The sequence below is a fragment of the Mauremys reevesii genome, unplaced genomic scaffold (assembly GCF_016161935.1).
Source record: "Mauremys reevesii isolate NIE-2019 unplaced genomic scaffold, ASM1616193v1 Contig12, whole genome shotgun sequence".
Classification (NCBI taxonomy): Eukaryota; Metazoa; Chordata; order Testudines; family Geoemydidae; genus Mauremys; species Mauremys reevesii.
The window spans coordinates 573,475-599,927 of NW_024100738.1; the positions used below are offsets into that span (position 1 = coordinate 573,475).

The 26,453-nt window shown below is 55.0% G+C and overlaps 2 protein-coding genes across 2 annotated transcripts in view; both read left to right on the forward strand.

Annotated features, from left to right (window-relative positions):
- The window catches only part of LOC120392866 (tripartite motif-containing protein 15-like), a 29,803-nt gene extending 24,748 nt beyond the window's left edge, over window positions 1-5,055 (forward strand). Inside the window, exon 8 of the mRNA XM_039517542.1 lies at window positions 5,024-5,055. Within this exon, the coding sequence (XP_039373476.1) occupies window positions 5,024-5,055 (32 nt within the window). The remainder of the gene's footprint in view (window positions 1-5,023) is intronic.
- Window positions 526-24,544, forward strand: LOC120392852 (E3 ubiquitin-protein ligase TRIM7-like; the record flags this gene model as incomplete). The annotated part of the gene is made up of 8 exons (XM_039517531.1): window positions 526-681; window positions 7,821-8,274; window positions 16,141-16,236; window positions 18,805-19,035; window positions 19,178-19,200; window positions 19,912-20,021; window positions 22,635-22,715; window positions 24,384-24,544. Coding segments are annotated over exons 2-8 (867 nt in total), but the record flags the coding sequence as incomplete, so codon positions are not given.
- Between the last annotated feature and the right edge of the window lie 1,909 nt (window positions 24,545-26,453).

Below are 26,453 nucleotides of genomic sequence, written 5' to 3' on the forward strand. Positions count from 1 at the left end.
AGTGAAACTGAAAAATTAACTCAATAAATTTTGGAAAAAATGCTTAAAACTGGCCGTGATAGACACTGAGATCAGTGAATTCTGACAATCCCTCCTTAGACACACACACTCTGCTCCTTCAGGGGCACCGCAATAGGCGGATGCCCCCCAGCCACAGGGCCCTGGGGCACATGTCACACAAACGCCTGCAGGCTGCAATGTTCCCGGGGGCTCCTCCCCGCCCAGCAGCAGCCGAGTCAGTCCCAGGAAGGGAAACACCCGGCGGCTGCTGCAGGAGCTGCCAAGGCAGAGCCCGGCCGGCCTCGCGCGGCTTCTCTCCTGCAGCGAACGTTGCCTGTTCTGGGGCTGCCCCTGGGGGCGGGGCTTCTGCCTCTTTTGTTGGTTGGTTTTTAATTTCCCCCCTGAGAGCGTGATTGGCTCCCGGTTACCCAATCGGCTTTAAAAAAGCTTTAAAGGGGCGTTACTGCGCCTGCGCGATTTTTCGTTTCGCTTTTGGGATCTTCCGCTGCTGCTGGCCCCGTTCCTCGCTCCTCCTGCGGCGCCACGTGGCTGCTGCGGGCGCCTGGCTCGGGTGCGGGGGCCTTGACTTGCTCGTTTGGCTCGTTTGGGGGCTGCCGACTGCCCCCCCCCGTCCCCTCCTGCACTCACCACCAGCCCGTGTCTGCCGCTGGCTCCCTGCAGGTGGGTTGTGGTTTGGGGGGAGGGGGAATAGCAGTAGCTGCAGCGTTGATTTACCTGCCTTTGCCCTGCTCGCCTGGCAGTTACAGTCAGGGCCGGCTTTAGGAAGGGCCCGGCCTAATTCAAACATTTTCGGACGGGTCCTGGCAGGGGTGACTTGAAAATTTTTTTTTGCTGAAGTTATTAAAAAACCCACCTATGGTTACCCTGAATCCGGTGATGTTTTTCACACACCCCCTGGCATCCAGCTGTGTGCCCAAGTGCATCCCAGGCACAGGCTGCAGGGCAATGCTTGGGGGGGGGGGGTCAGAAGCACAGGACAGTGATGTGGGATGAGGGTGAAAATGCCCCCAGCTGGGCTGGTGCCAGAGTCCTGGCTGGGCTGGGTCTGTTCTCTGTGGGGCTCCTGCAACAGATGCATGCAAGCGGCAGCCCCTGTGCGCCCCCCGGCTCCCCAGCGGTACCTAGGGTTGGCCCAGTGCTGCTTTGTTCTTTTATTATTATTATTTATTTATTATTATTAAAAGCTCAGCTCTGTGTGTGTTAAGTCAGTTCAGAGTGGGGATACTTTATAATTACGAAAGCAGGAAATCTGTCTCCCCAGCCCCAGTTAACCAGATAAAGCACAAGAGAGTTCAGATCATGTAGCACAAAATGACCAACCTAACTGCAGTGCCTCTCACTAGCTCACCCTTCCCTTGGGAGTCCTGGGGGCCATCTGGGCTCAGGAAAAGCAGGCAGGGCCCCTGGCCTCATGAGCCTGCTGCATGCTGGGAGATTTTGTTCTCTCCTTCTGAGTTGGAGACAAAGAGCGGGATCCATGAAGGGGCTCAGGTATTACAAAGCTGAATGTCACTAGGTCTAAATTGGAGCTGCCTGGAAAGTCACTGGAACCACACCGTGAGCCACAAAGCCTGAGTGTTGGGGAGATGTAAGTGCCTTAGAATGGGTGACACAGAAGCCAGCGTGCCAGGCAGGGAGCTGCCTAAGCCAGCCAATGGGAGATGCTGACCAGAGGGATGTTGTATAGGGAGTCTAGGCCCCTCACTCAGCTTTGTGGGTTGCAGGGCTGTTCCTGTGACTCTCTAGGCCCATAGTATCTTGATCAATTTTGTTCCTGATGTAAAATCCCCAAAACACAGAGCAACTTTTCTCCTCTTAGAATCAAATGTGGAGCTGTTTGGGGAGTTTGAAGAAAGAGGGAGATGAGAATATGGTGTTTAACTAGAGTGGGGAGAAGGAAAATGCAGGAACTGCTGGTAGGTGCCATTGTTACTCACCAATACATCTGCACAGGGACGTTATCAATGCTCAGATCTCTGTGAGTAAGACCAGAATAACAGCGAGTAACGTGCTCCCCCATGTGAGAGACAATTTGTTTCCTCTGAGCAACATAATTTCTGTTCTAGCTTAATGAAAATGAAACAGGAGAATTGAGGAAATTATATTTCCTTATTGAATAGTCCAAATAGTTTTCTTTAAAACATGAACAGTCTCTATTAGAGATCTCTATTCCTCTGCAGCTAAAGACCTCCATAATTACAGCGTGTTGACATTTTTCACACAGAATCGTCTCTCACCTGAAAGTGTGGCTTCAGCCAAAGCAGGATTCTACAGGGTTGGGCCCCACAGGTTTTCTGCTGCCTGTCTTCTGCTTGGAGGATCCTTCTGGGGTTTACATGTGAGGCAGGTGTCTGGACACCTAGTGAGGCAGCAGTGCCCAGACCCAGAAACAGAAATTTAGGAACCTTAGGGAATTTTACCATAGAAATGAACTCGGCGTTGAGTGAGTTTAGGTGCCTGTAGAGTTAAAGGCCCCCAGGCAGAGGTTTTCTGGATTTCAGTGGGGCGGGAAGAGGCAGGGTGGAGTGGGGGAAGGAAGAAGCGGGTTGGGAGTGAGGCCTTTGGGGAAGGGAGGGAGTGGGGTCAGGGCCTGGGACAGAGCAGGGGTCGAGCACCCCTTGGGAATTTAGAAAGTTGGCACCTCCTGCAGCAGAGCAGTGTCACGATCTGAGCAGGGGGCAGAAATGTACTGACCAGGGGAGATCAAGCAACTGTAGGTAGCAGCAGAAGAGGAGCTGGAGGGGAAAAATCGGGGGTGGGGGGTGGGAGCCGGGGTTAAATTGGGGGGGGGAGGTCAGAGCCTGCACCCCTCACCCAAACTCCTTCCATAGCCTGCACCCTACTGCACCCAAACTCCCACCCAGAGCTTGCACCCCAAACCCCTTCTCCAGGGCTGGTGCAACCATTTAGGCGACCTAGGCGGTCACCTAGGACACTAGCATTTGGGGGGCAGGATTTTCTTCGGCAGCGACCACAGCGGCCGGATCTTTGGCTGACTCGGTCGCCGCCGGCATTTAGTCACGGAGCTGGTGCAGGGGAGTGCGGGAAGGGCTGCCTGCAGCAAGTAAGGAGGGAGGGGCGGCACTCAGGGGAACTCCCTGCCGCAGCTCAGCCCTGCTCCCCCTCCTCCCTGAGCACGCCATCGCTGCTTCACTTCTCCCGCCTCCCAGGCTTGCGGCACCTAAGCTGATTGGTGCCGCAAGCGTGGGAGGCAGGAGAAGTGAAGCAGCGACGGTGTGCTCGGGGTACCCGTGCTCGTGCACGGAACAGGGGTGAGCTGGGGTGGGGGGTGGTGCCTCGGTGGGGGGTGGGGAGCTGCCATAGGGTGGGCCCTCAAGGCGGGGGGTGGGGTGCCTCAGGACAGGGGCTCGGGAACAGGGGAGGGTGCTAGGTGGAAGTCTCGCCTAGGGTGCAAAACATCCTTGCACTGGCCCTGCCCCTCTCACAGTGCTCAGGAGGGGTAAGGGCTCTGGTTGGGGATGCAGGCTCTAGGGTAGAACCAGAAACAAGGGATTCAGGGTGCAGGAGGGGGCTCCAGGCTGGGGCAGGAGGACTCTGGGGTGGGGCCAGAGCTGAGAGGTTTGGGATGTAGGAGGGACCTCCAGGCTGTGGCCGAGGGGATTGGAGAGCAGGGTGGGAGGAGTTGCAGGCTCTGGGGCTGGAAATGACGGCTTAGGGAGGAGAACTGTGGAAAGGGATCTGGGGGTCATAGTGGATCACAAGCTAAATATGAATCAACAGTGTAACACTGTTGCAAAAAAAGCAAACATCATGAGAAGTAGTTCTTCCACTCTGCTCCACACTGATTCAGCCTCAGCTGGAGTATTGTGTCCAGTTCTGGGTGCCACATTTCAGGAAAGATGAGGACAAATTGGAAAAAGTCCAGAGAAGAGCAACAAAAATGATTAAAGGTCTAAAAAACATGGCCAATGAGGGAAGATTGTTTAGTCTGGAAAAGAGAAGACCGAGTGGGGACATGATCACAGTTTTCAAGTCCCTAAAAGGTTGTTACAAGGAGGAGGGAGGTAAATTGTTCTCATTAACCTCTGAGGATAGGACAAGAAGCCAATGGGCTTAAATTGCAGCAAGAGAGGTTTAGGTTGAACATTAGGAAAAACTTCCTAACTGTCAGGGTGGCTGAGCACTGGAATATATTGCCTAGGAAAGTTGTCAAATCGCCTTCACTGGAAATTTTTAAGAGCAGGTTAGACAAATACCTGTCAGGGATGGTCTAGATCAGAGGTTCTCAACCTTTTTCTTTCTGAGGCTCCCCCGACATGGTATAAAAACTCCGTGGCTCACTTGTGCCACAATAACTGGTTTTCTGCATATAAAAGCTGGAGTCGGTGTTAGCGGGTAGCAAGTAGGGCAGTTGCCTGGGGCCCCATGCCACAGGGACCCTCATGAAGCCACATTGCCCCATGCAGTGGGGCTTCAGCTTTCCGCCCTGGGCTCCAGCGTGTCTAATGCTGGCCCTGCTTGAAGGCCCCCCCGAAACCTGCTTGAAGGCCCCCTAGGGGGCCCCGGACCCCTGGTAGGGAACCACTGGTCTAGATAATACCTAGTCCTGCCATGAGTGCAGGGGACTGGCCTTGATGACCTTGTGAGGTCCCTTCCAGTCCTACGATTCTATGAGGGGTTTGGGGTGCAGCAGGGGGCTCTGGTCTGGGGCACTGTGTATAAGTGTTAGGTATGAGAAAATCACTATGAACTTCAAAGCCCAAATTAGGTGCCTAAACTCCTATTTAAAAAAAAAAAAGAACGAGGAGAGAGAAGCCCCTGGGGTACGTCTACACAGTCCATGGCTCTGAGCCTCCCGCCTGGGTCGACAAACTGGCACTTGCATTAGTGCTCTAAAACAGCTGTGTAGGCAGCATGTTGAAGTTGGGGGGGACTTGAAGCAGAGGGGTCCCACATCTCAGGGGAGTGCCCGAAGTTCTGGGATAAAAGTTATGAGGGAGGCTCCTCCTCTCTCCCTCTCTTATCTTCCCCCTGCCCCCAGGTGTTTTGTGTGAACTTGCCTGCAAGGCCTGATCCTTTAGGCATACTCACAGGAGGCTACCAGATGGGGCCCCACCCATTGGCACTGGGTAGGGGAGGCTGGGGGAGGCTGAGTTTCCCCAAATGGCCAGGCATGGCCCCACCCACACTCCACCTCCCAGGGCCCCGCTTCGGCAGAGCCGCTGGGCTCCAGGGCCTTAGGGTGGGGGCCGCAGCACTTCCGCCTGCCCCAGCGTATGGTGAGGGTGGTGCTGCGGGCACTAGCCAGCCTGGGATGGGTGTTGGCAGCTGGGGTGGGGGGAGGCTCCAGGCTCCCGGAAGTGGTGGCACTTTGGCCAGAAGGGGTGGGACTGGGGTCTCGCCTCCCCCAGCCACAGGGTCATGAGCTGCCCATGACCCCACGCATGACCTAGGCAGCCGAATGCCCGTCTTTCCGGAGTTTATGAATCACTCTGGGGCTTAGCCTGGATGCCAGGAGGGAGACAGCAGAGCAGGTGCCCAGAGCTGAAACCATAGCTGCTGAGGGAACTTTTTTTACAACAACAGAGGCACTCTGTCAGAAGTGCTGGAGTCTGTGCAGAAGTGGGGGCGCCACTGGCACCTGAACCCTGGTTCCATCCCCTGCTCCTCTTCCCGCCACCGAGGTGCTGCCCAGGCCGGAAACCAGAGCTCAGCAGTGGTAAGAGCCACCTCGGGAGTCTGGGCTTCTGTGGGGAGCCCCAGACACTCTGTTACCCTCACAAAATTCTCTGTTACTCACACACTCTAGGGCACCCACTTGTTCCTAGGGCTCAGGCGTAACCTTACACTCTGCAGGTGTGTGGGGTCTTTTACCAGTGAAAGAGCCTTACAGAGTAATATCCTACATAACCTCTATTTATTAACAATCACCAGAACAGAATACACACACTAAGCATACAATGCTCCCCACTCCCACTAAGACAGATGAACTTTTCTTGGTGGCCAGTCAGGATCAGGTCCATCTGGGGGACTCCAGTTTCTGCACAGTGTCATTGGCAGGGTGTTGAGGTCTGGCAGCTCTGATCTTTGGGGCCGTGTCCTGGAGTTGGCTCCCCAAAGAACTTCCTTTTGGACCCCAGTTTATAGAGTGAAACCTGAGTCCTGCTTAGCTCTACCTTAACCAATCATTTTAGTAACATTTTCCTAACCAATCCTAACATAGTGTAACAAAATTCTCTAACCAATCATACCCCACCACCTTAACTGATTTACAGCTAGCAAAATTAATTATACAACAAAAACTATCAAACAACCAGACAAAGACCCTCCAGACAAACAATAGGGAAGTGGGGACCATAAAGACAAAACAATAAAGAAATGAGGATTTCACAACTACAACTACTGACAGCATTCTGTTTGACAAGAAATTACTTATCAAACTAAGTTGTCTTTAACCATCTTAAGATCTGTTTCCTTATCTGGTGACAGTGGGGGCCATTAGGACAGGGCCTCCTTCTTAACAGCCTGATATTATATTGTTTGAATGTCATTTAGATGGAATGTGAGGATGTGACTTCCTGCTTCTCAGCTAAGGGCTGCTGCTCTTCTAATCTGGCTGCAGACAAAGATCTTAAGCTTTAGGCCTTACAATAAGGCTACAGAAAAAGGCCTGATACTTACAACTCCACTGCCCTGGGCAGATTCCAAGATGCCTGAGAGCAGCCCTTGACCTTTGTCCCTGCACCTTGGGGCAGGTGGAGGATATGGAGCTTCCCACAGCAGCCCAGGCTCCCTGGGCAGCTCTTACCACAGCCCGGCTCTGGCTTCCAGCCTGGCCAGGGGACACGACCTTGGGGGAAGAGGGCGTGATCAGCTACTCCACTGAGAATCGCAGCCCCTGCCTCTTCTGCTTTGTGCCTTCCCAAGGCTACTAGGCCCATATTAAAAAGTGAAGAGACCATGGCCCCCCTGGACCCTCCTGGATCTGGCACCACTGCACTGAGTGAGTTTAGGCACCTTTAGGATTCATTGGGAATATTTGGCATTGAAGTGTTTCTGAAACTGAGACTTAAGCATCTTAAATGGGGACTTTGGTACTGAACTGATTGTGTGTATCCAGGGTAACATTGTTATCCCATGGGCAAGTTCACGTTGCCTTGTATTTTTTGTGGCTGCAGAGCTATGGAGTAGAACAGGGGTAGGTAGTGTGTGGCACGTGATTTTCAAGCTGATTTTCAGTGGCACTTACACTGCCAGAGTCCTGGCCACCAGTCTGGGGGGCTCTGCATTTTAATTTAATTTTAAATGAAGCTTCTTAAACATTTAAAAAACCTTGTTTACTTTACATACAACAATAGTTTAGTTATATATTATAGACTTATAGAGAGACCTAAAAATGTTAAAATGTATTACTGGCACGCGAAACCTTAAATTAGAGTGAATAAATGAAGACTCGGCACAGCACTTCTGAAAGGTTGCTGACCCCTGGAATAGAGGATAGCACGGGTGATTTATGGTTCTGTGTTTGGGGAAGGTCTGATGACATGCCTGTGAGAGAGGCAGTGTAACATATTCTGAGACAAATTGTTCTCTGCCATGTGAAAAGCGTCATTTTCATGAGCAAATCTGCGGGCATGGTTAACCCATGGAAATTATTTTTCATCACTACTTTTGAACAAAATTATTTTCGTTTCATTTTTACAAATCTGTTTTTTAATGAATCAACTGAAAAGAATGTCTTTCATAAAACAAATGGAATGGAATAAAAACTAACATTTTAGTTATTTATTCATTTGTATTTTTCCACTATCTACATAACAATTTATGATCCGGAGCAGAAGCAGAGAGAACAGAAGCCCAGAGATCCCAGCACCCATGGCTTCAGGGACTCCTGTATGAGAAATCCAAGAGGAAACGAAATGTCCCATCTGCCTGGAATATCTGACGGACCCAGTCACCATACAGTGCGGGCACAACTTCTGCCGAGGCTGCATCACTCAGTTCTGTGAGACACGGGAAGAGCAGGACTCTGACCCCTTGTGCTGCCCCAGCTGCAGAGCCCGAATCCAGAAAGGGGCTCTCCGAAAAAACTATCAGCTAGCAAATATAGTGGAAAAAATCAAACAAATGGATTTCAAACCAGGAAATGAGACTCTGTGTGAGAGACACGGCAAAGCCCTGGATCTGTTCTGTGAAGAGGACGGGGAAGCCGTGTGTGTGGGTTGTTGGAGATCCTCGGAGCATAGATCTCACACGGTGCTTCTCATGGAAGAGGCTGCCCAGAAATACAAGGTAGGACACACGTGGATCCGGGTTAATTCAATTCTTTCCTTTTCAGACTCAGTCTCTGAGCCACAGAATCTCCTAATTTTCCAGATTTTCTCCCTGATCTCTGGATCCTCCTAAATCTCTGCCCTGCAGGCTCCTTCCTCTGGGCAGGTGCAGGGAGCCTTGGCCACTGATGGCCGGCACCCAGCCTGTCATTAGGGAGACATGGGCACTAGAGCTCCATGTGAGGCACTTTCCTCACACACAGGACTGAAGCAAGATGTGTCCATGGTGCTGCCAGGCCAGGCATGGAAGGCATGAGCTGCGCTCTCCACACCCCTGAAAGCATGGGCGGCGGGAACCAGAGGCAGGGCAAGGCAAACTGCCAGGTGTAGCCCCACCCACACTCCGCCCACAGGCACCTCCCCTGCTTCCGCCACCTCCTGGGGCTGCCTGGGCTTTAGGCTGGGGCAGGCGGGGGCCACGCACCATCCCTGTGCTCTGGGGCCATGGGGGGCTGGGGCCACATTCTCCCCACTTAGCGGGTGAGTGGGAGATTGGGGGTGCTCAGGGGCTGGGGTCCTGCCCCCATAGAAACAGCTGAGTGTAGAGGCTGCACAGGGGGCAGGAGGGAAGAGGCGTGTGGGGAACGCCGGGAAGAGGCTCTGAAACTGTTCTGTGTGAAGAGGATCTAAGTTCAATTTGTCGGGTTTCTCGTCTGTCCTGGGCTCACAGAGCTCACACGGTGGTTCCCATCAAGCAAGCTGTCCGGGAGCACGAGATACAGAGTTGCTGTTCACATAGGCGGCAGGTTCGTATAATTTTTGGTGGGGCCCAAAATGGTGGTGTCCCCCCCCCCCGCTCTCACCCTGTAAGCTGATATAAAATGAAGCTACAATGCGTCAGCACTACAAGATTACAAGGGTCAATTAAAAGTGGAAAGTCAGAAGCAGCACTTGCCTGCTTTAATATACAGTATTAAATTTTGTTGCACCTGTTGTGACAAAGTGGGAATGTTCTTAATGTTTTCTCTGAATACTGTGTGGGTGCCTCAGTTTCCCCTGCAAAGTGCCAACTGATGGTGTTGGGGACAAAGAGATCAGGTGGCCTCCTTGTCCGGAAGAGACACAAAGGTCAGATGAGGGAGTGTCAGTTTGGAGCTGGCTGGGGAAATCGGGAGAGGCCCAGAACTTGGGTCTGGGCTCCCCACCCCCCAAGATGGACCTGACTGAGGGGTCCTGTTTTCTGTACCTACAAGCTCTGTTTTAGACTGTGTTCCTGTCATCTAATAAACCTTCTGTTTTACTGTCTGGCTGAGAGTCACGTCTGACTGCGGAGTTGGGGTGCAGGGACCTCTGGTTGCCCCAGGACCTGCCTGGGCACACTCGCTGCGGAAAGTGCACGGTGTGGAAGGGCATGCTGAATGCTCCGAGGTCAGACCCAGGAAGGTGTAAGCTTCTTGCCCTGGAGACAGTATGCTCAGAGAGGAGGCTCCCCCAGAGTCCTGACTGGCTTTGCATGGAGTAGTTCCAAAGCATCCCAGCATCCCCTTCCACACCATGCACTTCCCGGAAGTCCGCACAGGCACTGACACTCCCTCCTCTGGCCTTTGTCTCTTTTCCAGGCATTAGGAGACCACCTGATCTCTTTGTTCTCCAACACCTTCAGTTGGCACCTTGCAGGGGGGTGGCCCAGGCCATCAGTTGCCTGGAGACAGGGTGTCGGCCATTCTCTGTGCAGACGGCATCACACTGGCCCTCTAGGGCTTTACAACAATCACACCCCCTTAATCCACCATCTAGAGCCTTAAGAAATGCATTGGGGAAACTGAGGCACACAGACAGTACTCAGAGAAAACACCTGTATATGACCAGTTACATACTTTGAAGGGTGTAAAATAATCAAATATTGTGCTAAATACAATGATACTCCAAACTGACCACCAAATTTAAGTTGCACGTTTTTCCCCTCAGGTGAGGGTTCTGGGGTGGGGCTGGGGATGAGGGGTTCACAGTGCAGGAGCGTGCTCGGTGCTGGGGGTGCAGGCTTTGGGGTGAGCCAGGGCTGAGGATGAGGAACTTGGGGTGCAGACAGGCTGCCCCAGGGCTAGGGCCAGAGAGGACTCCCCATCACCACCACTGGCAGCAGCAAGCTCCAGGGGAGGGACCCCTCCTCTGCCCCCCTACCCCCCACAGCACACTCACTCTGCACCACAGTCACTGCACATGCTCCTAGGCCCCCTCTCAGGTCCAGAAAGCTCACTCACCTCCTCTATGATGGGTACTAGGGGGTGGGGGTTGCCATCACAGGTGGCCTTCCATGTTACTGCCCCTCACCATAACTTCACTGTGGATGGGGCTGCCCTTGCCCAGCATGGGGCAGAAGTGGGTCTGCACGGTGATGGCGATGGGGCAGGGGAGCAGGGTGTCATAAAATTCACCCAAGCCCCAGCTGCTCAGGTAGGTATATGAATCCCCTCCCCGATCTGCCCTGTGGTGGGTGGGTGCTGGAGGGGAGGGGCACTGCCGTCATATAGGGCGTCCTGCCTCCCGGACCCCTGCTGCAGGCTGCAGCCTGCTGCCCCTCACCGTAGCTTCACTGGGGGACGGTGGGAGGGGATGGCATGGGGCGGCCCCTTCCCCAGCGTTGGGCAGGAGTGGGGGCTGGGGCTGGGGGGAATCATAGCGTCAAACACTCACGGAAGCCCCAGCAGCTGCTCAGGTGAGTGAGGTCAGTCTCCGAGTCCTGGCCGGAAGTCCCCTTTGCCTCTCCTCCAGGTAGGGGGAGGGGAGGGCTGCCAAACATGGCACAGCCCCCTCCACTCCGCTCCTCCCCGGCCGGTGCTCCAGCAAGCAACAGCAGCTTGCATTGCCTTAGGCAGCAGCCGGCAGCAGAGGCAAGGGAGAGAGACACGCTGTCTGGTCTGTGTTCACGCAGGGAAGCTCTGGGGCCGGGCGGCAGGGCCGGCTCTAGGTTTTTTGCCGCCCCAAGCAAAACATTTTTTGGCTGCCCTCCCCCGCCCCCAGACATGAGCCCCCGCACACCACCTGTGGCCCCCGCACTGGGCTCCACCCCACATGTCGGATCCGCTACCAGCACACTGCAGCCAAACCCTTGCCCAGATGTGACTCTGTCCCCATGCGGTGGAGCTGCTGGGCGGCGTGGAGCGGAGTACTTCCAGGTGGCGGCGCTGCCACGGGTGGCGCAAAGAACACGGCCCTCCCTGGGCTTCGCAGCACTGCTGGTGGCCAAGGTGGATCAGTTCGCGCTCACCGCCTCACCCCGACATGCTGGCAGCCGAGGACCTGGAGAGCCCCTGACCTGCTGCTCTTCAGCCTCACGGTGCCCTGGCCCAGCCCCGGCAGGAGGGAAGGCAAGGATCTCCGGCTGCGGGCTACCTGCTCAGCACCGACGAACCCAGCCGGCCGCCACCTCCTCACACACTCCAGGAGCCCCTCGCCGCCATCGCAGCCCGGCTCGGCTCCAGGGGACCCCATTTCCGTCCCTCCCAGCTCCTCACACACACTGGGTAGGGCCGCCCAGAGGATTCAGGGGCCTGGGGCAAAGCAATTTTGGGGGCCCTTCCATAAAAAAAGTTGCAATACTATAGTAACATGTATTTGGAAATGTAAAAATAACTAGTGAAAATTAATTTGTAGTAATTTGAAAATACACCAAATACATTATTTAAAAACATTAAATGCTTTACTGGTCTGTCTACATTTGCAATTACATAATGGACTGTTGCTGGGTGATGGTTGGTGCCAATGGGCTGTCACTGCCTGGAGGTGGTGCTGCTGTTGCCCAGGGCTGGGTGGGGAGCTGGGCTCTGGGGGGTGCCTGGCTCACAGGGGCTGGGCTCAGGACTGTGGGGAGATGGGGTCGGAGGTTGTCTGGCTCAGAGGGGCTCGCCTCAGAGCTGGGGTCTGGGGTGGGGATGGGGTCGGGGGTGCCCGGCTCAACGGGGGCGGGGCTCGGAGCTGGGGGTCTGGGGTGAGGGAGATGGTGTCGGGGAGTGCCCACCTCAGAGCAGATGGGCTCAGAGCGGGAGGTCAGGGCTGTGGGGGGAAGGGGGTCAGGGGGGTGCCCACCTCAGAGGGGCTGGGCTAAGAGCTGGGCGTCAGGGCTGTGGGGAATGGGTACAGGGGGTGTCTGGATCAGAGGGGCTGGGCTCGGAGCTGGGGTCAGGGCTGTGGGGAATGGGTACAGGGGTGTCCAGATCAGAGGGGCTGGGCTCAGAGCTGGGGTCAGGGCTGTGGGGAATGGGGACAGGGGGTTGTCCGGATCAGATGGGCTGGGCTCAGAGCTGGGGATCAGGGCTGTGAGGGGATGGGGCCAGGTGTGCCCAGGTCCAAGGGGCTGGGCTTGGAGCTGGGGGTCAGGGCTGGGTGGGGAGGATGGGTTTGGGGGGGGTGCCCATCTCAGTGGGGCTGGGCTTGGAGCTGGGGGACAGGGCTGGGAGGGGAGGATGGGTTTGGGGGGGTGCCCACCTCAGAGGGGCTGGGCTTGGAGCTGGGGGACAGGGCTGGGTGGGGAGGATGGGTTTGGGGGTGCCCACCTCAGAGGGGCTGGGCTTGGAGCTGGGGACAGGGCTGGGTGGGAGGATGGGTTTGGGGGTGCCCACCTCAGAGGGGCTGGGCTTGGAGCTGGGGGTCAGGGCTGGGAGGAGGATGGGTTTGGGGGTGCCCACCTCAGAGGGGCTGGGCTTGGAGCTGGGGTCAGGGCTGGGAGGGGAGGATGGGTTTGGGGGTGCCCACCTCAGAGTGGCTTGGCTTGGAGCTGGGGGACAGGGCTGGGTGGGGAGGATGGGTTTGGGGGGGTGCCCATCTCAGAGGGGCTGGGCTTGGAGCTGGGGGACAGGGCTGGGAGGGGAGGATGGGTTTGGGGGGGTGCCCATCTCAGAGGGGCTGGGCTTGGAGCTGGGGGACAGGGCTGGGTGGGGAGGATGGGTTTGGGGGGGTGCCCATCTCAGTGGGGCTGAGCTTGGAGCTGGGGGTCAGGGCTGGGCCTGGGGGGTAATGGGGTCGGGGGGTGCCTGACAACCACCTCCCTGAGACCCCCCCAATCCAACCCCCCTTCCCTGGCCCCTGACCGCCCCTCCCCCCACAGAACCTGTGCCCCCTGAGTGTCCCCGGGACTCCCTGCCCCTTAGCCAACCCCCCGGCCCCGGCTGCTCACCCCCCGCTCACTGCGCGCCTCGAGAAGCGGCCCTGTACAGCGCTGCAGCCGCGTGGCTCCGGAGGGGGCTGAGCTCTTCGCCGCTCCGAGCCGCGTGGTCCGGGGAGGAGCCGCTCGGCCCGGAGCTCCCCGCCCCGCCCCCTGACCACGCGGCTCTGAGCGGGGCGGAGCTTAGCCCCCCCCCCCCCCCAGCCAAGCTGCTGCTGCTGCGCTGTGTAGGACCCGGGCGCGAACAAGCGGAGGAGGAGCGGCCCGTCCTCTGCAGCCAGGCGGGGCCGCGCTACCGGTAAGGGGCCCCCCCTCTCCCCCAAGCGGAGCCGGTAGCGCGGCCCTGCCCCGGCTGCAGGGGATGGGCCGCTCCTCGGCTCGCAGCGGCAGGATGAGCTGGGGCCCCAGCTCTAGGCACCAGCTTGTTTTGCTGGTGCCTAGAGCCGCCCCTGCCGGGCGGGGAGGGGGAAACTCCAGCCGTGGCGGCGGCGGGGGGTGCGCTCCAAGCAGGGGAGAAAACATTGGTGGGGCAGAGCCCCTGCTTGGGAATATTCCTGGGGCTAAAGCCCCAGAGCCCCATATAAGTCGGCGCCCATGGCTGTTCACTCTCATGGGTAATAACTTTGGATTTTAATTACAGGTTAATGGCATCACAAGTTGCCTGACACCAGGGCTGCTGACAGACTTGCCAGGCCTCTGGGCAAGATGGGGTGGGGGAGGGGCAGCTCCAGGCCTCCAGAAGGGGCAGGGCCTCAGGGAGAAGGGGCAGGGTTGGGGCTAGCCTACCCCAGACAGCCCTTCAGCACTGCCCAGGCCACATCACCCGGGCTCCAGCAGCGATTTAAAGGGCCTGGGGCTCTGGCCACCACTGTTGTTGCAGGAGCAGCAGCGGCTGCCAGGAGCCCCGGGCCCTTTGAAATCACCGAACCCCAGGGCAGCAGCCCCTTTTGCCTCCCCTGTTGGCGGCCCTGCCTGACACAGGTGTGTAACTGCATCGTTCAGCTGTGTGTAGCCTACATTGCGTGAAAGCGGCTATACACATAAACGATACTCCAGCCTTGCACGGAAAGCAACAGAGGAAGATTTTAAATTTGTCTGATGGGGGGGGAGTTTTTTCTCTGAGCAGCTGAATCCTTTCCAAACCCAGCTCCCACCAGTGAACTATGGGACCTTCCTACAGCCCCGAAGCTGTTAAATGATCAGTGAGGTTTGATTCTAGGTGGTGCTGGATTCACAAGAGCTGCAGGCCAGTCTGTGTGAGAGTGCTGCTTTCAGCTCGCAGAGCGGGAGTTACAAGCTGTGTCTGTTATTACTGATTGGGTCATAGTGTTTAATATTGTTGTTTGCATCCCAGCAGCCCCCAGATGAGATCTGACCTCAATTGTGGGGGGCCCTGCACAAAACCCTGAGCCATTTACAGTCTAACTGGACAAGACAGACAAAGGGTGGGAGGGGAAGTGACTTGTCCAAGGTCACCTAGTGGGTCAGTGGCAGAGCTGGGTATAACCCCCACTTTTCCAAGTGGAAGTGCAGTGTTCTATCCACTAGGCTACGCTGCCTCCCCCTGCCCACCCGCCGCAGCACTGAGCAGTGATGAAGTGTGGCCATTAGGAGGAAAAGACGCCTTGATAAAGGTCCCAGGCCCTGCAGGGCGATGACGTTTCTCACTGGGATTGTGAACTTCTGTGCTGCTCCACGAGGGGTTAAACTCAGATGCTGCCGGCCTGCACTAGAGGAGATCACTGGGCTAAACGCTGCATGGGACCCCGAGCACCTTCCGTCCGCACACAACAGGGCTCCAGACAGCTCAGGTCCATGCCAAGTACCACTGGGATTACACTGGGTTGTAGCAAAACTAACCCCAGGCTGGAGCTGACTGGTGCCAGTCTGACCTGTTCTGTTGTGTACGTGGGCAAGGACCAGCCAGAGTGGTTCCATTAGTCCCACCAGGCAGCCTTTTGTAATCTCCCAGAATGCACTGCTTCCGGGATCTTTACCAGGCAATGGGACTGTGGGGTATCTGCCCAGGGGGCATTGCCACGGAAAGGGGTTAGGACAGCACTGGGGCAAACCCCAACCCGTCCTTTATACAAATCTGCATCATGTCTAATTAGGGTGGCCACTGAGGCATCCCCAGAACATCGGATATACCCACGCTTGCCTGCATGGGCCCTCCCCCAACTGTATCAGTCGGCCTGCGTGGGCCCCACCACTGCCATTGTTAGCATGTCCCCACAAGCATCATTCTGCATGGAAGTGCCACCCTCCATTCCTGCCCCCACCCTCGAAGATGTCCTCCTGCATCCTCAATTTCCTCCTGTCCCTTTTTCACTGGACAAAGCCACCTCCAGGGACCTGGTGGCTTCTGGGAATTGTATCATTTTGTTCATTAAACCTTCTCAAACACAGGTTTATTGATTCACCCTCATGTGACTCCAGTGCCCTGTTATGCTCTGTACCAGTAATCAATTCATAAATACCAATAAAGCTTGGTTGTAATTGAGATCTCACTCTAAGTACTAAAATACGTGAACCTGATTTTGTAACAAGTCTGAATATGACACACTCCCAGTCTGCATTAATAAGGTTTCATCTCCTCGGTGGTCCTGCTGTCACAAAGCAATTCACCAACAATCATCTTGGGTTTTGGGTAGAAAAACACCCAGCTCCACACCCCTCTCACCCATCTAAATGAAACCTCTCAAATCCTTTCTGTTTCTTCAGGAAAAAATCCAGGCCGATTTGAAGACTCTGAAGAAAGAGCGAGAAAAGCTGCTGGGATTTAAAATAACTGGAGAGAGAAAATGCTGGGAGTATCTGGTAGGTGCCTGTTATTAATTGGCAGGGACTGGCAGTGGGAGGTCCATTTGGAGGCAGACTCCTGTGTGGCCTTGGTGAACATGGACTTGTATGTGTTTCTCCATGATCATGGATTGCTGGGTTAGATTCGTGTGTAGACAAGCCCTAAGCTTCCATTTCAGTTGATGAGTTAATATCTAGCCCTTGTGGCTTTCAGAGAAATGCCCCAAGTGAACTGAATGTCCCTGTGAAGTGCAGTCTGCTGTGTCTGGTCCTTTTGTGCATTTTTTAAATGTTTGTTTCTTTTAACTACCCTGGTGTCTCTGTCAGTGTAGTGCTGAGTCCTGCCTCCTGCTTCTCTGGGTCTGAATTCACAGAGACCATGAATAACAATATGCTGACCATAACAACATGGAAACATCCCTTTCAGAGGGATACAGGGGCCAAAAGGGAAGGTGTGAGAGTCCTCAGTCTAGTACACACAGGCATAGGCACAGACTTCGTGAAATAAAAACTAGAAGGATTTTATTAAAGGGGATACGGCAAAATGCCATGTTTATTGTGAATACAAAAAGAATCATAGTAAGCAGCCAGTTATAGCTATAACATTCCATTCAATTTCACATTCATTCACACATTCATTCATACACACACAGGTTCTGCAAGGTTGTTATCATAGTTACCAGCCTTAGAGTTGCTTGTGCCAAGCCACTAGCCAGGTGGCCTGGACACAAGGATGGAGCCAAGTCTTGTCAGATTATGCGCATCCGATGCTCCTGGAGGGTGGTTGCAGAACCAGACTCCAAGTTCTCAGTCTTCAGAGTCTGTCTTTATAGGAGTTCATCCTCATTCAAATCTATAAGGTTTGCTTTGTCATGCTGCTCTTATGTCTGAAGTGATAATCAATCACTGTTCTCACGTTTGAAATGATAGTCCGTCATGCAGATGGCACAGCAGTGATGGCTTGTTGTTATCTTGTTCTTCAGTTTTTCGGCCCCTCTGTCCTTGGGGTAGTTGGGGGTGGATTCCGGTTTGCCCTACGGGGTCATCCAGTTATCTCCATCCTGCGCATTCTTAGGCCAAGTTTTCCTGGGTAGTTATTTATTAGGCTGGCACATCAACCTTTTATTACTCATTCAAACATACATTTACAATCACACCCTATTTCACTTAACATAACTATTCTCAAATCGTTGGGGCATGACAGACTCCAATGAATCTATCCATGTGTCACAGGGTCTGCACAGGTTCCCTCCCTCTCATCCCTGTGCTCTGTGCTTAGGCTGGTCAAAGAAAAGGGTCCCAACACCTCTTTCAGGTGTTTCACCCGTCTCTCTTTATTTACAGTGCATAGTGCAATCCCAATTCGTCAAGCACCGATCCCCACACTGACCCTTCCCTGGGTCTTCTCGCCCTTGAGGCTTCCTGCAGCCAGTAGAGACAGAGCTACAGTCCCCCTCTCCTCTCCCCTGGCTAACCTCCTGTTTAAGCCTTTCTTTGAGCTTATCTCCTCCCAGTCACCAGCCCAGCTGGTTCCACTTGACTCAGCTGATTTCCCTGAGCCTGCCCTCCTTAGGGCCTGCAGCTGAGCTTCTTGCTGAGTGTCTGGGCTCATGGGCACCAACTTTCTCCGGTGCCAGTGGGTGCCCATGCCCAGACACTCAGGGAGCTGCTGGTGGGTGCTGAGCACCCACTAATATTTTTCCATGGGTGCTCCAGCCCTAGAGCACCCACGGAGTCAGTGCCTATGTCTGGGCTCCCACACCCAGCTGCTCTGCTGGGAAGCCAGGGGGGAGCCACCCCTTTGGCAGGGCATCCAAGGGGTTTATACCTCTGCCCTGCCACACCATGCCACTTGTCACACATGAAAAGAAAACAAGCAAGATAGGAATGTAAGAGTGGAGGAAAAACAAATCTTGTTCCTGAGTTTAGAAAAAACATTTGTAACATGTTGTTATCTTATCACTTTTAGGACAAACTCTTGGTCTCTGAATGTTTTTCTACAATTAGCACAGACCTTGCAAACTGGCCGGCCTGTTTTAATGAGGACAAACTGAGAGACATATTTCTTGCTAATGGTCAGGCCAAATCCGGGGTTTGTTCTGGAATCATTACTTTTTCCACAACATAAGTGTATTTATTCTTATTTTTAATCCAACAGGCCTTGCTCCCAAGACTCTGCCCCTGCCTGCCCAGCCTCTTCCTGCCCCTGCCCCGCCATCGCCCTGTCTACCTTCTATCCCTTCCCACAAGTCCTTGCCCCAGCCCCACCTTGCCACATTCCTGCTCTTTCCCCTGCCCCTGGAGCATCCCAAGCACCACAAAACAGCTGTTTCAGGGGAGGTGGGAAGCCCTGGGAGGGAGTGGGAGGAGCTGGTCAGTGAGGGTGAAGGGGGCAGAGGGGGAACTTGGCTCCTGGTGGGTGCTCCAGTCCCAGAGCACCCACAGTGTCAGCACCAATGCACACAGGGTATAGTCAGTTGTTAGAAATTTTCAAAGAAATTTTCCCTGTTGCACACTCGCCACTCCATAAAAGGACCCCAGGCTCCATCCATGTCCCTGACCAGCCCTTTCCCTATTTTCATACAGCAACAAACACAAATCGAGAAGCAGAAGATTGTGATTGAATTTCAGCAACTCCGGAAGGTCCTGGATGAACAAGAGCACCTCCTGCTGACCCAGCTGGTAAAGCTGGATGACGAGATTGTGAGGATCCGGGATGAAAATGTCAGTAAACTCTCCAAGCAGATTTCCTATCTCGGTGAGCTGATCTGTGAGGTGGAGGGGAAGTGTCAGAAGCCAGTGAGTGAATTCCTACAGGTGAGACTGAGTGAAAAACATTAGCACTGGAGCATAGTGGCCAGGGCAGGGCCTTCCTCCCCCATATTTCCTAAATCCCTTCCCTGGCATCCCCTGTGTGTGTCAGAGGGGATTGAGAATCTTTTTTCTCTCTCTCCTCTAGGATGTCAGAAGGACCTTGAGCAGGTACGTGGCTCTCTCACTCCCCCTCACACTTCACAATGCTGGGAAAGAGCTTGGTGGTGATGTCAGCACTGCATCTCCCCCGGGCTGTACAGCAAAATGTGTGGGGAAGGTCACATGTTGGATATAAATCTCTCTGAACAACTTCATCCTGAGGTCCTCACACTTGCACAGAAGACTCTGGAATTCTCCAGTCAGTGGGAAGGACTGACCTCCATTATTTCCTCGAGATGTCACATCGCTGGGGGACTGGCTGCCTCAGGATTGTGGGGATGGACTATAGGCCTGTCACTGCTGGGGCACTGGTCACCTTCAGCCCAGGCCAGCAGCCTGAGGACTGTTTGGAGACCTGTGTGGAATGAGCTGGAGAGTTGGAAGTTGGGTGTCTCAGTCTAATACCTAGAGGGCAGATTTCTACAGCACTTCACCTGGGAACCTCCTGTCCCTCAGAGCATGGAGGCCAAGGAGCGAATTGGCCATGGAGACTCAATTCCCCTTTTGTCCCCAGAGCTGGTCTCTCCAGACCAGAGTTGAAGAATATTAATGGTTCTTTGAGGGGAACATTTCATGGCCCTGGGTTGTGTTGCACCTGTTCTGAGGCTGGGAGAAGTTGAGAAATTCTAACTCCAGGCCCATTAGAGCAGCGACTCACTAGCCAGAACTTATAATGAGTCACACAGTAAAATATAATCACGTGAAATTGTTTCTCTCCAGGTGTGAGAAGGGGAAGTTCCAGCAGCCAGAGCAGCCTGAACTGGAAGAGCAAGTCAGTGGTTTCTCCAAGAAAACTACTGGGCTATCGGAGGCTCTGGGAAAGTTCAAAGGTACCTAAAATGGATCTAGGAATGGAAAATGGGATGAGCTGTTGAGACTGTGGGAAGGAACTGGTGCTGGTCAATTGGTTCACATTTAGATGATGCATCTATTTAATGTTGGGTGAGAATGCTAGATGCTTGGGGTACAAGACAATCAGATGGATTAATTCAAACCTTTATTTCTACCAAAAGCCTTGCCATTACAATTACTGTAAAGTAAGAAATGTCTCAAAGACTTTAAGGCCAGAAGTGACCATCATGCTCATCCAGTCTGACCTCCTGCACACTGCAGGCCACAGAATCTCGCCCACCCACTCCTGCAATTGACCCCTAATCTCTGACTGAGTTACTGAAGTCCTCAAAACATGATTTAAAGACTTCAAGTGTAACAGGTTGAGCACTCATCGGTGCGGCACCTCCTGCTGATCATCCTGGGATTTAGCTCTTCAGCACCCCCTGCTGGCCAGTGTCTCTCCTGCCTCAGGCCCCCTTGTCCCTCCAGGACCCCGGTGCCTCTTACTTTGAGGTTCTGCCCACAGCAGTACCCCCACACTCTGGGTCTCCTCTCCCAGGGGAACCCCAACCCTTTATACCCACCTTGCCTCAGTGCCTCCCTGCAGCCCTAGTACCATCCCTGGCCCTTAGCAAGGCCTCAGCCTGGGAACTTGCCAGGCCAGAGCTCCCAGCACTGCTCTGTCTGAGGTACCCTGTGCTTCCAGGAGCAGCTGTGGCCTAATTGGGTGTGGCCCCAGCTGTGGCTGCCTCCCCAGTCAGCCGACCTCAGCTGCTTTTCACCTTTTTATCCCAGGAGCTGGGTAACTGCCCAGAGGAGGTTGGCCAGTGGAGACGGTGGGGCTTGGTTCCAATCCTCTGTCCATTCACGTATCCGGGCGGAGTTCCTCTGGGCGGCGTCCACTGGCTCCCTTGACGCCTTCGAGGAGCAGTGGGCTCTGTCCGGGGTTCTCTGCTCGGTGTCCCCGTCAGGCTCCCTCCTTTTGACCCTCTGACCGCACTCCCGTCCCTGTTCTTTTATTAGTTGTCCCCCGAAATTAGTGGGTTTCTGAGGTCCTGTAGATCCTCCCCTTAGGCTGTGGGGGGGATCCTTTAGCATTGGGCGGACAGAAACCCAATAGATACACAAGTCACAGAGAATACACCATTGACACTAGTTTAAATCTGCAACTGACCAATGCCCCACGCTGCAGAGGAAGGCAGAAAAAAAACACCCAGGCTCTCATCAATCTGACTTGGGGAGAAATTCCTTCCCCACCCCAGATATGATGGTCAGTTGGATACCGAGCATTTTGGCAAGACCCAACAGCCAGTCATGCGGCAAAGAACTCTCTATAGCTCAGAGCCCTCCCCGTCTACTGCCCCATCACCAGCCATGGGGCACATTTCTCAAAGGCGGATCCAGCCCATCACTGGGCTCGGGTCCCATTTGCAGCTAGTCTGGGCCTAATGGGCTGCAGGGAAGGAGAAAGCCCCTCCCCCATGGTCAGGGATCCCTCCAGCACAGGCGACTCTTGTGCCTCCTCCCCAGCAGCTACAGGCACAAGGCGGGTTCCTGAGAGGGCTGGGAATGGGGTGGGGGTGGTGAGGGTGGGTGGAAGAGGGAGGGGGCTGGACGAGGGACAGAGGGAGGTGGGCAGTGTAAAGCTGGGCCTCTGACACTCTGAACGCTGGGCAAGACACACGGGGACCATTGTCATAGGGATGTAGCTCTGGCTGGCTTCAGAACTTCCTCAGCCTGTGCCAAGGTCTGCACCAGCCCCTGCAGCCACTGAACAGCAGAGTCACAAATGGCCCCTCCCCTCTCTCTTTTTGTCAGTACAGGGGGGAATCGGACCCATTGAGCCAACCTTCCCCTGCCTCAATTTCCACATTTATAAAATGGTTTTATTATTATTTCCATTTCTGCCTATGGAGGACGAGGCCCCATTGTGCTGCTCTCTGTAGAGACGCTGAGTAAACAGACCCAACAGCTCACAATTAGAGCCAGGATTTCACAAACTCTCAAGATCCCGTTAGTGTCAAAGGGACCCAAGTGGGTAAAGTTACTTTTATGACAAGTATCAGAGGGGTAGCCGTGTTAGTCTGGATCTGTAAAAGCAACAAAGAATCCTGTGGCACCTTATAGACTAACAGACGTTCTGCAGCATGAGCTTTCGTGGGTGAATCTTGCATCTGAAGAAGTGGGTATTCACCCACGAAAGCTCATGCTGCAGAACGTCTGTTAGTCTATAAGGTGCCACAGGATTCTTTGTTGCTTTTACTTTTATGACAAAGTCTTTGTATGATCTGGGCCTAGGTTATGACAAAAGGCAGCAAGTGAATGATACGAACAACTGGAGTCTGAGGGATGGGAGGGGATGATGAGGAAAAAGTAAATCTCTTACAGATTGTGGGTCCTAGGATGGTTGTGAGGCTGCAAGGATGCTGGTTCCATTGCTGGGAGATGTACAAATCAGAGAGGAAAGAGACGGTTTCAGATCTTTTTATATTAAATAAATGGGTGTGTTTCTGTGCCTCTGTCATAATTATAAAACAGTTTCAGAGTGGGGATGCTGTTATAAATATGAAAGTCTGAAATCTCACCTCTCTTCTCCTTTCTCCCCCAAGACACTCTGCTGTCTGAACTGAAGAGAAAAATCATTTTTCTTTCAATTGGAGAGGGGGAATCATTTGGAGCACACAGAAAGGGTGAGTTTGCGGGTGAAGATTGCCTTTAAATTATGAGACAATTCCAGAGAAAACGTCTTCATGAGATTGTAGCTGAAGTTACCAACCAAACTGACAGCGACCATGACACACACAGCCCTAAAAATAACACATTAAACAGTAAGGAGTTCCAGGGGCCCATGTCTCCCCCCAACAACACACATACACTTTTAAAGGTGGGATGACCAGAACACTTTTCAGCATGGGCATAGTTTGGGGGAAGAAGGCCACGTTGCCCCCCCACACACACTGCGAGCCTTGGGCAGGCGTGGAGCATCGCAGGCAGTGTCTGTCTTAGGGCAGGGCAGCTGATCAGCTCCTCTCTGTGTAGTGCAGCCCCTGCCCACCGCACCAATCTCTCCCTGGTGCTGGCCTCTCTCAATGGCCCCCACCCCTGCTCCTCTTTCTCTGAGGCCCTGGCCAGGCCAGAAGCCAGAACCAGGCTGCCATCCAGGGACTGCACTGGGAAGCCCTGGATCCTCCACCTGCCCAGGGTGGTGCACCCCGGGGAGTGGGGACATGGGCTGGGGACTGCTGCCAAAGGCCCATGGACCCATGTCCAGGGCAGGTGGAGTGTCAGGGGCTCTCCATAGCAGGCAAGTCTCCCAGCCTGGCCAGGGGGCAGGGCCTCAGTCAGGGCCACGGAGCGGGCGGGGACACACAAACAGTCCTGACACCACCCTTAGTGCTGAGTTCATGCTCATTCTGATGAACAGAAACACTCTTAACTGAGTCACACGCGAACAGAGCTCCCTGCCACATCCCTCAGCCTCACCCCGGTGCACGGGGTCTCTAACATCCTGCCTTTCCTCTGGGCAGGGCTGGGCTGTCCCACTGGAGCCGCTCCCTGCTTCCTGGATTGGGGAGATGCTCTTCCTGTGAGACTGGCAGCTCCTCCTTTCGCTCTAGGCTGGAGATGGTGCTACCCCACCCAGTGCCACCTCCTACTCTCTGGTCTTAAGTGGCTGTTCCCCATTGCTGCACCTTCCTCTCTGTTCCCTGGCCTGGGATTGGAGGCTGCATAAGGGGAGGGAGCTTCCCTCTGGGGTATAAAGCTGGTACCTGCCACTTCTGCTCCCTCAATAAAAGCTTCTGACGCCTTCCTGGCTGTGTCTGTGCTGCTGGGAATGGGGCAACACCAGCAGCGAGATGTGGCAGCTGAAGCCTCTGTGATAAATGAGAAACTAATGAAGTGGAACCTGTTACAAAGACTGAGGAGCTGCAGTGACATCTCTGCTCAGTCTCAGGGCTGGTCTACACTGTGGGCGGGGGTCGATCGAAGATATGCAACTTCAGCTACGTGAATAGCGTAACTGAAGTCAAAGTATCTTAGATCGATTTACCTCTCGTCCTCATGGCGTGGGATCGACGTCCGCGGCTCCCCTTGTCGACTGCGCTTCCGCTATTCGTGCTGGTGGAGTTCCTGAGTCAACAGGAGCACTTTCGGGGATCGATATAGCGAGTCTCAATCAATCACTACCCGCCGATACAGCGGGTAGTCTAAACATACCCTCAGGTGTCCAGGACAGAGGCAGTTCCCTGGGATCTGGGACTGTCCCAGCCTGAATGTGGCTGCTGGGGAGCGTGAGAAATGGCCCCAGACTCCCCCAGGGCTGAGCTCTGCCCCTAACGCTCTGATTCTCTCTCCAGTGAATGTGACTCTGGATCCAGACACAGCTCATCCCAACCTCGTCCTGTCTGAGGATCGGAAAAGTGTGAGAAGAGGAGACAAACGGCAGGATCTGCCCAACAACCCTGAGAGATTTAGCACTGAGCTCTGTGTGCTGGGCTGTGAGGGATTCACCTTGGGGAGACATTGCTGGGAGGTGGAGGTGGGGGCTGGGCTACTCTGGGCTGTGGGGGTGGCCAGAGAGTCTGTGGGGAGGAAGGGATGGATCAGCCTCAGCCCTGAGGGAGGGATCTTGGCTGTGGGGCGATGTGGGTGGTGGGGTCAGTTCCAGGCTCTCACCTCCCCTGCGACCCCCCTGCCCCTGAGCCAGGCCCCCAGGAGGATCCGGGTTTGTCTGGACTGTGACCGGGGGCAGGTGACATTTATCGATGCTGGTGACGAGGCCCCGATCTCCACTTTCCCGCTGGGCTCCGTCCCTGGGGAGAGAATTCGACCCTGGCTCTGGGTGGGGTGGGGATCCCGGTTCAGACTGTGTCCCTGAGACACGCAACAGAGGCAGGAACCGGAAATCATCTTCTCTAGCCTCATGGTCCCCAGTCTCTATGATCTTGGAGGACTCCTGTCTACCCAGCCTCTGGCTCCTCATCTCTATGGCCCCTGGAAGCACCTCCCCCTCCCTCTCTGCAGCCCCAGGGATGGGGGGGGGAGGGGGAAGAACCCCTGGGGCTACAGGAGGGGCCCTGAGGGGCAGAGGGGGGCTGGGCAGGGGGCAGCACTAACAGCCGGGCAGGGGACAGGCGGAGGTGGGGATGGCAGGGACCAGGGGCGGCTCTACGTTTTTGGCCGCCCCAAGCAGTCATGCGCGGGAGGCGCCCCGGAGCCGCGGGAGCAGCGGACCTCCCGCGGGCATGACTGCAGAGGACCGCTGGTCCCGCGTGGCTCGGCTGGACCCCGCGGCTGCGCCGGTTCGCGGGTCCGGCGGCTCGCTTGAGCTGCCGCAGTCATGCCTGCGGGAGGTCCAGCCGAGCCGCGGGACGAGCGCCCCCTCCGCAGTCATGCCTGCGGCAGGTCCAGTCGTCCCGGGGCTCCGATGGACCTCCCGCAGACATGACTGCGGCAGGTCCGCCGGGCCAGCCTACTGCCCCCCCCCCTCGGCCGCAGGGGACGCCCCCTAGATTTTGCCGCCCTAGGCACCAGCTTGTTTTGCTGGTGCCTAGAGCCGCCCCTGGCAGGGACACAGCATTAATCAATCAGGGTTTGGGGGGTTGGGGAGAAGCAGCAGCAGCCTGGAGTGTTTTGTACAGATCTGTGTCCTTAGATCTCACCGGGGGCTGGGACCCAGCCCGGGATCAGCACGAGGGGAAGGGATAAGATCAGGGAAAGAAGAGAGCAGCCGAGGGGGATGATCTGTGACGGGGGGAGAGACACAGGGAAATAAACAGGGATGGAAAGTGAGGCTAGAACAGTAATGAATAGAAAAGGACAGTATGGAAGGAAAGGAAACCTGAGCGGGAGGGGAAATTTATTACATATTACTGAAAGTGAGAGACTGAAACTCAGTCCTGCACAACATATGCGGCTGGCGGAGCCTCACTGTGCTGCCCACGGGGGGATTCTGAATCCCCCGCAGCGGAGGGCAGCCCAGAGCCCTTTGAATCCTGGCCCGCAGCCGCTGATTGCCCCCTCCACGGACCCCCTGCCCTAACTGCACCTCAGGAGCCCCACCCCCTATCTAACACCACTGGTCCTTGTCCCCTGATACCCTTCTCCCAGGACCCCACCCCCTATCTAAATGCCACTGCTCCTTGTCCCCTTTTTGCCCCCTCCTGAGACCCCTGTCCCTAACTGCCCCTTGGGACCCCAGCCCCTATTTAAGCCTCCCTTCTCCTTGTCCCCAACTGCCCCCTCCTGAGATCCCCCAACTTCCCCTCAGGACCTCACCTGTCCCCTGATGAACCCCTGAGACTCCCATGCCTATCCAACTGCTGACTGTCCCCTGACTGCCCCCGAACCTGTGCCCCATCCAACCCCCTGCTCCCTGTCCCTTGACTGCCCCCGAACCCCTACCCCTTCTCCAACCCCAGCCCCCT